Genomic DNA, 14,215 nt, shown 5'->3' with positions numbered 1-14,215 from the left:
TTCCTGGTAACCTATACTTGGGGTCCAGCAAGACTAGGCTGAGCTGTGAGGCCCTGACTGAGAAGTCAAGGATATGGCGGACAGAAACAAGGGCTAAGGGGTGGGTAGGGATGAAGAAGTCAGGCTGTGGAAAAGGGGAATGAAGCAACTGCATGCATGAAGAATAGCAATTGCATTTTGTTGCCCCAGAAAATACAGATGCCAGAGCTGCCTTTTTACTGGTCAGTTTTATATTTCCCATCACTGGGTTCTGTGAGGATGCTCTATATACTTTCTAAATAATGTTCCTTTCAATTTGAGCCAGGTAGTGGATCCAACAACAATTTATTACACACCTATTTTATGCCAGGCATTGTGTTACATATGTGCCACAGGGAGTGAGTTCTTCCCTCCTGAAAGGGTCCTGATTAAAATGCAGGTAAAGGACATCAAAAAGAAAAGCAAGCATTCGTTTTTAATCTTTTTTTTTTCTTTTTTCAGAAAGGGGCTTGTGAGCAAGTGATAGAGAGATGACTGGTTTAGACATGTTAAGCTAGAGATCCTGGGAGGCCATTCAGGTGGAGATGTTCCACAAGTCCCAGCCATATTGAGCAAGCATGTAAAAGAGTTGCAGGACTGAAAACACAGATTTGAGAGATGTCAACAGAGAGGGAATAATGGAAAGATGTTGCAGTGGATAAAATCTCTGGGTAGAAAGAGAAGAAGCTAGGACTGAAGCAGGACTCACACTTAAGAAATGGTAAGAAAATGACAAACCCTATCTTCAGTTCTCAGCTTAGGAATCCTCCCCTCCAGGAAGAACTCCCTGGAGCTCCTTCTACTCTGGGCCCCGCTGCACTGGGTCCCTGCCTATTACCCAGTGATCCCACACAGCCGGGCTCCCGCACGAGAGATCCTGGAGGCAAGGAGCACATCTTGTTGCCTGGAGATGCCCAGCACCCAGCACCCCTCAGGCTCCTTGATTGTGGAGTGAATGAAGGAGGACTCGGAAGGGAAGAAGAGTTAGGAGAATGCTATGTTGACAGAAAGCAAAGGAAGATGGAAAACTTCGGCCATTGCCAAAAGGAAAATTAGGATGAAGTCCAAGAAAAACAACAACAACACATCGATTTAACCATGGAGTGGAGCATACTAACCGGTCCCAAGACCAAATGGCACAAATGATGAGGATAATATACTAGTAGGTTATTTCAGAAGTTTTAGACAAAGGATTTAAAGATGTACTTCCAGATTTAACAGAGGAGATAAATATGTGTAGAGATTACAGCATAAAGTTTTCTCATATTTGCCCCACTTGCCTTCATAGCCACTGTTTGAAAAAGTGGAAGACCCGGATTCTTGCTTTATATTGGTATAAAAGGTCACTTCAGAGTCACTTTGATCATTCCCAAGTGACCCACTGGCTTCTTCTATACTCCAGTTCTCTGTGTGCTGTTGACTCAGGATGTTACACTTCATTTTCTCCATTGCTGATATAATCATATCTGCAGCATAAAAGTGGGCATTTTCCTATAGAAAAAATCATCAGTTAAAATACAAAAGGATAATCAACTTTTTTTCATTGAGGTATATTAGATTTAAAAAAATCAAGAAGCAGGCACTCTCCCTCCCAGGAGCTACCTGTGCCTTTCCCTTTCCTTTTCCTTCCCTCTCCCATACCACCCCTCCACCCCCACCCCAGGCACATTGCCATTAGCTTCCTCACTCCCAAGCTCCAAGGGCTCTTCCTTTACCTCCATAAATTGTCTCCTAAGCCCATTTCTTCTAGGAATTACTTTTTCTACCTCTGTAGTTTACCAAATACACGTTCTCTTACCAAAAAAAATATATCAAGAAGCTATATTTAAATGGAGTTAATTAGTATAGCCCATATCTTCCAGACATAAGACATAGTCCACTGCAATCAATAAACAACCCAATTTGAATTTCTTGTGATATAAAACCCTAGGTTGGTGGTGGCCCAATGGTTGACATCATTCATCAGTCATGGCAGACTTTCCAGCTGAGCATAGACACTGCCTCACAGCCCTTCTCAGCTTGGGGCTCTTGGCAGCCTCCACCCTCTATCAATCAAATGCTGAAATGAAACCTACTTGCCATGCCTCATGAATCATAACAGCACTATCTAAAGGATTAACACTCTCTGTGGCGTAAAAAAAAAAAAAAAGTAAAAGTAAAATATTCACCTTTTCTACATCAACTGGAAGCATGAATGCTTCTTGTGAGAAGGAATTTAACAAAATGCTTCTTCCATTGATTTGAACAGCACCTGACAATACAGCAAGTTATTAAAAATAGAGAAAAAGAAGTCCAAAGATTATTTACGAAAACAAAATAATTCTAGGGAGTGGCTTTTAAATATTGTTTTTTAATTAGCACAACTCTAGAATAAATTAGGATGACAAAAGAAGAATGACTCTTCTGGTGGTAGGGCTTGCAGATATTGCCTTATTGGTGATCATTCTACAAGAGGCCCTTGGAACAATAAGAACACCTGGAAGAACCCTGGGATGGAGGAGACCAATGAGGCAGAAAGAGAAGAGAGTTATGGAAACTACCTAAAAGAGATGAAGAAAGGTGAGAAGAAACAGTCTAGAAACAGCCATAAGAGTCATGGACTCACTTCTCTAACTCCCTGCAATTGACCACAAACTTCCTGTTTGCAGAAAGAAAGTATCTGAAAAATGTCAGCTTTGTCTCTCTAAAATGGTTTTCCTACAATCAAAAATAAGAAGAAAATGCAGAAAGTATATTCAGTTGACTCATCCAGTCTGTACCCTTAAGCAACTCCATTACTGGCAATGAACGCCAGCAAAACATATGTGATTTCTTATTGTAGCATTTAAGTCAAAACATTGTGAGAGCCATAAAAGCTGGGTTGTCCCAATCCACTAAATTAGAAGAAAATGCTGCCAATGTCTTAATGATTATACAGCTTTCAGGGTGACAGAGAGACAAGCAGGATCACTCAAATCCCTTGCCTCATCTTTAAGGAAGCCACTGGTTCCATGGAAAACTTTTTTTTTTTAATTTCAGAGCAGAAGGGAGAGGGAGAGGGAGAGACAGAAACATCAATGATGAGAGAGAATCATTGATCGGTTGCTTCCTGCACGCCCCATAATAGGGATTGAGCCGCAACCTGGGCATTTGCCCTGACCAGGAATTGAACCGTGACCTCCTGGTTCTTAGGTTGATGCTCAACCACTGAGCCATGCTGGTCGGGGCCATGGAAAACTTTGAACCTCTTAGAATCAGAAGCCATCTTGAGTGGGCAAATTTTTTCAGAAAAGAGCAACTAGCTAGTACATATTGTAGGATATGCGGTCCATATGGCATTTGTTCCAACTACTCAGTTTTTCCACTGTAATGAGAAAGCAGCTATAGACAAAACAAGCAAAGTGTTATTTGTGAAATCAGGAGGCTGGCTGAATTTGACCCAGTCATCGTTTTTGTACCCTGAACGTAGAGGAAAGTACAGAGATAAATCAGACAGTGTAGATTCCAGTTCCAGCTCTCCATGTACCAGCTGAGTCTATGCATTAAAATTTCCTCATCCCTAAAAAAGAAGGAATTCTTACCATTTGCAGCAGCATGGATGGAACTGGAGAGCATTATGCTAAGTGAAATAAGCCAGGCAGTGAAAGAAAAATACCACATGATCTCACTCATTTATGGATAATAAAGAACATTATAACCTGATGAACAAAAAGATAGATACAGAGGCAGTAAAGCACTGAACAGACTGTCAAATTACAGCACGAAGGCTGGGGAGTGTTGGGGGGGCGGGGTAAGAGATCAACCGAAGGACTTGTATGCATGCATATAAGCATAACCAATGGACACAAGACACTGGGGGGGTGGGGTGAGGGCATGTGCGGGGCGGGGGGAGGGGGGGAGGGGGCGTATAGTCAGTTCCTGGTCAGAGCACATGCCCGAGTTGCGGGCTTGATCCCCCATGGGGGTGTGTTGCCGGAGGCAGCCAATCAATGGTTCTCTCTCATCATTGATGTTTCTATCTCTCTCTCCCTCTCCCTGCCTCTCTGAAATCAATAAATATATATTTTAAAAAATAAAAATAAATAAAAAAATTTTTCTCATCTCTTGAATTGGGGTATTTATTAAATTAAAAGAGTAGAGATTGTGAAAGTGCTTTGTAAATGTGTAGGTCCTATGCAAATGAAGAAACTGTGGAATTGTTTCTGACAGCTCAAGGGGTCTTTCCTTACCATTTTATCTAGGAAAGGAAAACCCTGCTGCTGCCACTAGAGATGCACCAATCACAGGAAAATCCCAAGTCGTAGAGGCAAATGCCTGTTCTCCCCATGGCTGCCGCCCACACCAGAGACAGAAAGACCCGATCACTCAGGACTTGTTTTTTTGTTTGTTTTTTTTAATCCCATGGAATGAATCCCTTTGCCAAGTTGAAGAAATACTCCCAAAAGACAGAGTGGTTTTTTAAAGGTACTCAGAGAGATTGTTGGGGCTGGGGTACCTATTTTCTATAAAGACAAAGTTACAGGATAATTTAAAATTGCACAACCACTTCTATGCAGTGATACAACAAATGATTTGGGTCAAGCGTATACCAGTCCCTAAAGAGACCCTTCTGTCACTATATAACTTGTCATAGTGGTGGTGGTTTGCAGGGGAGAGGGCTTTCCCTTTTCTCCGTGTTCTCTTCACTCTCCCCTGTGAGGCAATCTAGTAGGAGGCTAACCTCCTATCTGGCAACCACTAAATTTGCATATTACTCTTTGCCTGAGAACTATCCCGGCAGATGAGCAAAAATACATTAAAAAAGCCTATAATCAAAGTGTTTTATTTTGCTCAAATTTGGTTCTTATTTATAGTTAGTCCATTGAAAGATTGCCCAAAATCTGCTACTCTTCAGCAATGATTAATGTGTTGAAGACTATCATCATCTTTGACTTTTCAAAGTTTCCAATAGAGCAAATAAATCCCATATTTTAGGAAAGGGGAGGACTGGTTCCTGCTAGTGAGATATAAATACATACAAGCATGCACACATACAAACTCACACACAACACATAGGCAGCTTTTAAAATTGTTCTGACAGAAAGAACTTCATTGACTACTTTACTTCATTGACTAACAGAAATATAAATTAATGCAAAGCATGAATATAAAATAATGAATATTTTAAAATGAAATAAGCATGCTACAAATTATAACAACGATAGCTAATTTATTGACTCCTCAGTGGCATTTTGCGTGGATTATCTCTTTTTAGGAATTTCATTATTTTAGGAATATGTGCATCACCTCATAGCAATGGGAACCCTTAATTTAATTTTTAAAAAGAGTTTTGTATAGCCTTTGGGAAATTGTGGTTACTATTTTTATTTTTATAAATATATTTTTATTGATTTCAGAGAGGAAGGAAGAGGGAGAGAGAGATAGAAACATCAATGATGAGAGAGAATCCTTGATCGGCTGCCTCCTGCACACCCCCCACTGGGGATCGAGCCTGCAACCTGGGCATGTGCCCTTGACCAGAATCGAACCCAGGACCTTTCAGTCCGCAGGCCGATGCTCCATCCACCAAGCCAAACCAGCCAGGGCATGGTTACTACTTTTAAAACTGACTGTTTTCTAGTCACACTCTATCCAGGTAAATATAACAGGAAAGGCAAGTTCATTTCCTAGTAAGTACTTGTGTGCAATGGAGCCCACTCTGTCTGGAAACACCAGCACAGTGAATTGAGAGTTCTTCCAATGCCTGGCCTTGCAGGTAATTTCATAAGCTGTAAGTCCCTGAAGGCACACAGCAGCTCAAAATTAACTGGTGGCATTGATTATCAACTACATTGAGCTAGGATGGCATTTCCCTGCAGTCTAAGGAGAAAGGAAATACTTGATTTCACAGCTGTGACGGTCCAGGTAGATGGGCCAAAGACAATATTACATGAGTTAATGCACTGGCTTCTGGTCTAAGAGTAAACCCATGACATTTTTTTCTTAAGAGGAAGACAGTGAGGCAGGCTTTAGACCTTTAGACCAAGACAAAGCAAGTGTGTGAACGGACAGGAATGAGGGAAGTCCCTGACTAAAGTTACCTGCGTCAGTGGAAGCTGTCAGGTGAGAAGGCTTGAAACAAGCACTGTCGGCTTCAGAACACAGGGAAGCAGTCAATACCTTGGAGCTTGTGAACGGAGACATCCAAGGAGAGCGTCCTGGGGGCACTGCGCGCTCTTGCATGGGGTTAAAAGAAAAGTCGCTGCTCTTTGTACCTGAGCTGCCCACGGAGCCCACAGTGTCCTTCCACAATGATGTCTCCACCACGGAGTTCTCAAGAGACAAAGGTGAAGTGCCCACCGGAGAGGCAGCATCCCCCACAAAGTTGCTGCCAGGGTTCCTCACTGTTGGCACCTGAGGCGGCAAATCCTGCAGCGGAGGCTGCGTATCCTGGGGGTTCATCCAGGCAGCTTTGTGCCTCGTGAACCTGACGTCTGATGGGCAAGAGGGGCAGTCAGTGTCCAGGAGGCTGGGTGAACCGTCAGTGTCACCAGAGTCATCACTCCCCGCTTCCCAGGGCTCCACAGGAAAATCCTGCTGGCCCAAGGACTGGGACACCATCTTTCCAGGCTCAGGGTGGATGCGAATTCCGTTGTCCTACTAGATCAGGGCCTTGGCTTCACCGTGTGCCAGGAGGAGGGCTGGAGAGTTGATCTGCAGTGAGTAAGAATCATTCAAGATAAATGAGGGCTCAACCATATTTTTTTAATGCAATTTCTGTTGAGGATATGAAAAACAAAGAGTTTGTACTTCACCCTAAACAACACAGTTAATCCATTTGGATCTATAAGTCAAAAAATAAAATAAATCAGTGTGGTGAAGGCCTGGGGTGCAGAGCAGAGGCGGGCTAGAAAGGGACAATGGGGGGAAAGGGGATGTTTCAACAATAAATATAAAAAAATAAAATAAAATCTGTCATAAACTAGCAGCAAACATGAGGGTAAGAAAGAGTTTTCAAAGCATAAACATAATTGAAGAGGGTTTTTATTATAAGTATAAAGTTGTATAAGGATACTGTTGATAAAACAAATAAAAATGTAAAGCATCCATGCATTATTCCAATAAAAGTAAATGTCAAAACAAAATTGGAAATATTATCTAGAAGTAAAGGCACATTTTCAAAGTTTCTTATTTTTATTTAGTTTGTGTTTGTAATTCAACAAAGTAGACAATGGCACTTGAGACTGAACAATCAATAGCACTAAAAACATGTAACTTACATTAGCATATAATGTTTATATTATAATAGCAATATAAATTTATGATTAGTTTATCATAACTAAAGAACACAGTGTAAATCTAGAATCTATCTAAAATATGGTCTGCTCACTTTCAGCTCAGTTTTTAGTTTTAGTAAATGAGGTAATGATTAAAATGTCAAGAGCTACACAAATGAGAAGCACTCTTGTCACTGTAACTACAGGCCCAGCACAGTGTCTTTCTGCTCTTCTCCCACTGCTCTTCACACTGTACGGCTTCAAAGCAACCTCAACAGCAAAAACAAGGTCAGAAAGGGGAAGACCTGGAAACAAGCATTCTGCTTAGGCGAGTTTTACCTAAATAAAGGGTGGGGCACACAGTGAGTATGAGAGTTTGGAGTCATTTCTAGGGTTTTCAATACCATCATTATGTACGTAGATGGCTCCCACATGGATCTCTATTCCTGATCTCTCCTTGAACTCCAGGCTAGCATATTTTACTGCCTGTCATATGTCCAGTGGGCATCGTAACATAATACATACAAAAAAGACACTGATTTCCCCCAAACCTGTTTCTCCCTGGTTTGCTCGATCTCAGGAAACACACCTTCCAATAGCTGAAGCTACAAAATCTAGGAGTTATCTCTGATCCTATATTTGCCTAGCAAGTTTATATCTATAGCTACCACCCTATTCTAAAGTCACCATCTTCTCCCACCTGGACCTCCTCTATTTTTCCAGTGGGTCTCCCCACTTCTACTATTATCTATTTGTAATCAAAAGGTATTCAGAGATATTTTTTAATAAACTTATATCAGATTCCTGTAATTAACCTCCCTCCAGATCCCTGCCCATAGCAGCCCATCAAATTGGGAATAAAATCTAAAATCCTTACCTTGTCCTTACAGCATGACATGTTCCTGCTTTTCTCATTTATCTTTGTCCAAACCATGCAGCAAACTTTTTAGTCCTACAAACTCTTGCACACCCTAGTCCCTCTGCTCAGAATGTTTTTCCTCCAAATGATCGCTCATCTGGCTCCTTCCTGTCTTGTTGTATGCCTTGGTTTATGAATTACTTCCTCAAGAAGTCTTTCCTAACTACCTATCTTGAAGTTGTTCCCCCATTACACCTTATCACATCACCTTGCTTAATTTTCATCATAGGAGTTCTCACTTCCTGGTATTTTTATTGGCTCTTACTGTCATTCACCTTCACCACCTGACTATAAGCTCCATGAGAGCAGAGGCCTTGTTGTCTGTTCTCTGCCAGGTCACAGAGTTGTATACAAGGACTCAATAAAAATGACAAACTAAATGAACAAATCCAACGAAGTGGAAATAAAGTCACAAGCTGGAGAAACAATTTCTGTGATAGATATAACTGCTTTATTATTGTGGCAGAATTATTCATACAGAGATAGAAATAATCCATGTTTCATAAATATATGAAAATTTTCCCACCAAGCAAATAGACAAAAAGGTACATGTGAAAATTCTATGAAAAATTCTTGGCTTTTGTCTATTGGGGGAATCTTCTGCTCGAGGTCACATCTTTTGGAATAATGTAGATATGTTTATATGCCATCCTGAAACCACTGTGCAATGTCCAAATCATCTCTCACAAAATATCACAGAATACGGTGATAACTGGCAGAACTTGCTACCCTGAAGTGCTTCATCTTCCTTCTCCCAACCTAAAATCTTACCTTGTATCTCAATTGCTCTTTGTCACATCTTTTGCTCTCCAAAATTATAACATTTTAAATGTTATAATTACAAAAGAAAACCATAACTATGCTTTAATAAAATGTCCAAAGCACAGAAGCCTAGAGCAGAAAGTGAAGAACTCTGATTGCACCAAGCACCACCAACCCTACTTCATTCCCAGACATAACATTGTTATGTTGTTAACCATTTTATTATAACATTGTTAACCATTTTATTCCTCTGAGACCTTTTCATGAGCTAACATACATATGTCAGATCAGAAATATGCTTTGTTTTCTTTTCTATAGACACACATGGGATTATACTGACCATATTCTATAACCTACCTTCTTTTTCTCTCAATACTATTTCTTGAGGGTATATATCATATCATTCGTCTTAACTGTCTTACCACTTTCTATAGTATAAATGCATCATAGTTTACTCAGATGCCTATTGATGGAAATTTATTTTTAGTTTTCACTACAAAAAATATATAGCAATAAACATCTTTGCTCATGTTGCTTCTTGTTGGCTTTCTTTTACCAAATATTTTCTGTTACTAGTTCCAATTTTAATTCTGCCTCCATAGTTCATGATGACATTCTCTATTTCCAAGAGAATTATGTCATGTTTTAAGTCATGTTTTATTCTCAATTCTCTATACTTCATATCTGTTTTCGTGTGTGAGAGATGACAGATATAAAATCATATAAAAAATACAAAGCCTCAAACAAATCCCAGTATTTTTTATAAACAGATTGAAGTCAATAATTAAAAAAGAATGATATTATTTACAAACCTCCCAGGTACAGAATTGACTTAACTGCCTTGAACAAAAACAGACTTCCTTATAAAAAGTAATTTTCAGAAGCAGGTGCTTGCTCCACTTCCTTTAGAAACGTATTCTTGCATCACACCAATGGGTGTTGGCTTTTCCAGGTTATAAAATGATAATCTTTGAGAGCTGAAATAGGCCCACCGAGATCAAAGCCATGTCTAAGGTCACAGCTGGGTAGTGGCAGGGAGAAGATGACAAGCCAGGTTGAACACTCATTAAGGAACATGATTTTCTCTGAGAGGCAGATTGACACAGAGGAGAGAGCAATGATTGGGCCCTACTGATAAGTCCAGCCCCTAGTGATAAGAGGTCAACATGTCCATTTCTTGATCTTCAGATAATCCATAAGATACTATCATATAGTTGCTAGTTGTGTTGCTTGGTGCCACACTGCTTGAAGTCTGTTAGTTATTCAATTAGACAAATATTTCTTGATCATCTACCACATTGTCTTTATTTTGGTAGCACTAGGTTAACAGTTGTGATTAAAATAGGCTTCCTGCCCTCCAGTTATTTACATTCTGATGGAGGAAAGATAGTGACTAAACAAACATTCATACATTCCAGGTACTGATAGGCAGTAGGTAATGTGCGTCTAAGCAATGTGTGACATCTTCTCAAAGTGCTTCCCACTGTCATAAATGGGGTCTTTTGAATAAGAGATGGTTAGGTACAAAGATAAAATCAATTTCCAAAAACATTTTAAAGGTAGAGAAGTCAAGTTGCAAAGCTTACCGTCATTTCTATTGAGATTTTCCTACACAGGCAGCAGCCAAGGCCCTAGAGACAAAGAGAGACTCCAAGACTCCCCAGCCAAGTCATTCTAGATGGGTCCCTGTCCATCAGTCAGTGGTCTTGTCGCGAATGACTACATCACTAGGGCTGCTATAGAACCACATTAGTGGCTGTAAAGATGCAACCTTTTTAAGACGGTTGGACATGAGCCACCATGACCTTTATAGGGACCTCACAACTGTCTTTCAGACCATAAGCAGCCAGCACTTTGTTGGCAGATGAGGGCTTTAGCTCCTAATTTCCCTAACAATGTTGAAGTTACTTCTTGAATTGGCAGACTTGGGATTTAGGATTTCTCTGCCCCAGCACTACTAACTGAAAACATAAATAGGACCATCATAATAAAGACTCATCTTAAATGTTAATTCCTCAGTGAGGCTTCCCTGGTCACTCTATAAATAATGGCAACTGTTCCTCTCCCTAATAGTTCCTCTCCCCTTCCCAATTCTTATTTTTCTCTTTACTCCTTAGCCCTAATCCCTATTTTATTTAAGCTCAGTGACTAATACCCACTAGAATGTAAAATCTCTGAGAGCAAGTTTTAAAATTTTTTATTTTAGATATTGTTTTGTTCCAGAACTAGAAAGAGGCACATGTAGGTGCTCAATAAATATATACTGAGTATATAAATGAAAGAATGAACAAACAAATGAGCAGTATCTAAGTATGGTTATGTTGATTATTTCTGTTGCCCAAGAAAGAAAGTCAAGAAAAGACGTCACTGTTTAGAAAAAAATTGGAGATCATGGCCTAAAATATCTGCCAACCACTTCCTTAGAAAGGATGTTAGAGAATAGGAATTACAAACAAGACTTGAGGATAAAAAGTGAAATTTATTTCTATCAATTTTATGATGTCTTAATGCAAGCAAAAAAAAAAAAAAATGAATGGATCTTTAACCATAGCGTGTGAGCTCTTTGGTTAACACAGTTCCTCTTCACCTCTTTTTGTAACCAAACACGTCTCTTCATGCTTTGACTTTAAACAAAGATTCACATTCCCAAAGATGTTGATAGACTCAAACTATCACATATCCAACAGAAACCATGAAGATGTTCAATAATGTGATGCCACAGCTTCCATCACAGTGGCCAGGAATTAGAGTGAACTGCAATTTCACACAACTGCACCTTCACCACAGTACAACCTGAACACTCTGTTCTAATACTAAAAAACTAGGAGGGAAACATATTGCAATGGTGGCATCACATGGACTCCTCTATGACTAATTTACCCTTTGGCAATGACTCTTAGTTTTGAAGGTCTATTGTCAAAAGAACACAGAGGAAGCACAGAAAACAGTTAAGAGAAATAGGTGGGGTGGGGTGGGGTGGGATGAGAAGGGGAAAACTCAATGAAGGCAAAGATGAAGGCACGCTACGTATTTTATCTAGAAATACTGCATGGTTTCCCAAGACACATAAATCACTAACATCCTGTGGTCATTACATATGTCATGCTTCCCATTCTCACTCTGAACAATGATAACGTGATATTTCAGGTTTTATTATGCCTATTTGAGAACTGAAATGGAGACCATTAGGGGACTTGCCCAATGTCTCACCATTAGTAATTAGCAAAAGTAGAACAAAACCAAAAGTCTGACACCTGATCCAAAGCTCTTTCCACTGGTATTTACATGTTCTGTTTGGACTAAAATTAGCAAGAAATTTTTTATTTCGTTAGCAGGAGAGGGCAGTTGGGAACGATCGGGCCAGCAGGGGAGCAGTTAGGAGTCAATCAGGCTGGCAGGGGAGCAGTTAGGGGGTGATCAGGCTGGCAAGCAGAAGCGGTTAGGGGCAATCAGGCAGGCAGGCAGGCGAGTGGTTGGGAGCCAGCAGTCCCAGATTGTGAGAGGGATGTCTGACTGTGGAATCGGGCCTAAACCAGCAGTCAGACATCCCCCGAGGGGTTCCAGATTGGAGAGGGTGCAGGCTGGGCTGAGGGACACCTCCCCCCCCCCATGCATGAATATGAATTTCATGCACTGGGCCTCTAGAATATCTTTTTGAGGTTCTAAATGTTCTAAAATCTACTGGTAATAATGGCACATACCTGTGAATGTACTTAAACCAATGAATTGTACACTTGAATTGGGTAAATTGTATGTTATGTGAGTTCTATCTGAATCTCAATAATGCTGTCAAAAAAATGAAATGGGAAGAAGTACCCATCTCTCATCAAAACAGTTTAGGAAGACTAGCAAGCACTGGTATTTCATAGGTTACAGATATCAAAGGAGCATAAGCTATAAGTTAGGCTGTAAACAAAGGCATTGAAAGTTAAAAGGGAAATAGAGAATAAATGAAGGCTGTGGACTTCAGAAGAAAGATTCACTTGATGTGAACCCCAATAAGGAATTTATCTGCTGAGATGGACTTCCTATGGTCAATCAAGAGCCCAAATTTTGTGAATAATATGAGCCTGGAGCCATTTGCTGACAAGGGATTCTCATGCACTCTCTACACCAGGAAGACCCTCAGACTAAATCCTCGCTTCCCACACTATGCCCTGCTTGTTCATGCCACATGAGTCAACTATTATAAGGGAGTTCCTAGTTTCCTCTTTATGACCAAGGAACTTAGACCAGCCCCATCCAAATTGAACAGCTCACTCTGGATGCCTCATTTACAAAAAACAGACGTAATTGGAAACTTGGGTGGGAACTTTGGCTATAAAAGGCTTGGTTGAATACAATTTAGGTTTCTACATGAATCTGTGTCTCTTGAGCTATAGCTCATTTTCATCAAGTAAATGCTTTTTATACTTTACTAGAGGCCTGGTGCACAAGTTCATACACCAGTGGGGTCCCTCGGTCTGGCCTGTGGGATGGGGCTTTGGATCTCTGACATCCCCCAAGGGGTCCCAGATTGCGAGAGGGCACAGGCCAGGCTGAGGGACCCCACCGGTGCACAATCAGCACCAGGGAGGGATATAGGAGGTTGGCCAGCCGAGGAGTGACTGTGGGAGGGCTCCAGGGCCCAGTAACAAGCTAACCTATCAGTTGGAGTGTCTGCCCCTGGTGGTCAGTGCACATCATGGCAAGCGGTTGAGTGGCCTTAGCATATCATTAGCATATTATGCTTTGATTGGTTGAATGGTCGACCAGATGACTGAACACTTAGCATATTAGGATTTTATTATATAGGATTATAGTCTAAAGTTAATTTTAATCTACAAAGGAATACTTAATAAATGTGTCTAACATAGGTATAGAAAGACAAGAGGAAATAGAGGTGAAAATACCACCACAGCACCATCTAGAAAAATAAAGATAAAAAACAAGGGCTGGTAAAGACAGATCATCAGCATGATGGCCAGCAGTGACTGGGCACTGACTGCCAAATCCTACACTAAGGGCTTTGGCATCCTTCCTTATCTTGAAACCAGCACTACAAGGAAGGTTCGGCTGGTCCCGATTTATAGATGGGAAACAAAGTCAAAGAGGTTCAGTACCATGGTTGTTTGGTTAAGTGCTTATCTTTTAGAAATATATTCAGAAGTATTTAAAAGTAATTTACAGAATTTCTTGAATTTGCTTTAAAATAATACAGTGGGAAGTGCTGTCAGTGAATATGGATAAAACACAATTGGTCATATTGATAACTGTTGAAGATGGGAAAAGGGTACTTGTT

The 14,215-nt window shown here is 40.5% G+C and overlaps 1 protein-coding gene across 1 annotated transcript in view; it reads right to left on the bottom strand.

Annotated features, from left to right (window-relative positions):
• RUBCNL (rubicon like autophagy enhancer) overlaps positions 1–8,285 on the bottom strand; it is a 45,370-nt gene extending 37,085 nt beyond the window's left edge. Inside the window, exons 1-4 of the mRNA XM_054719759.1 lie at positions 8,131–8,285; positions 6,078–6,690; positions 2,187–2,269; positions 1,299–1,509 (exon numbers count right to left, since the gene is read on the bottom strand). Coding sequence (XP_054575734.1) covers positions 1,299–1,509; positions 2,187–2,269; positions 6,078–6,597 — 814 coding nt within the window. The 5' untranslated portion in view covers positions 6,598–6,690; positions 8,131–8,285. The remainder of the gene's footprint in view (positions 1–1,298; positions 1,510–2,186; positions 2,270–6,077; positions 6,691–8,130) is intronic.
• Between the last annotated feature and the right edge of the window lie 5,930 nt (positions 8,286–14,215).

This window comes from Eptesicus fuscus, chromosome 8 (assembly GCF_027574615.1).
Source record: "Eptesicus fuscus isolate TK198812 chromosome 8, DD_ASM_mEF_20220401, whole genome shotgun sequence".
Lineage (NCBI taxonomy): Eukaryota > Metazoa > Chordata > Mammalia > Chiroptera > Vespertilionidae > Eptesicus > Eptesicus fuscus.
This window is presented reverse-complemented; position numbering and strand designations above follow the sequence as displayed.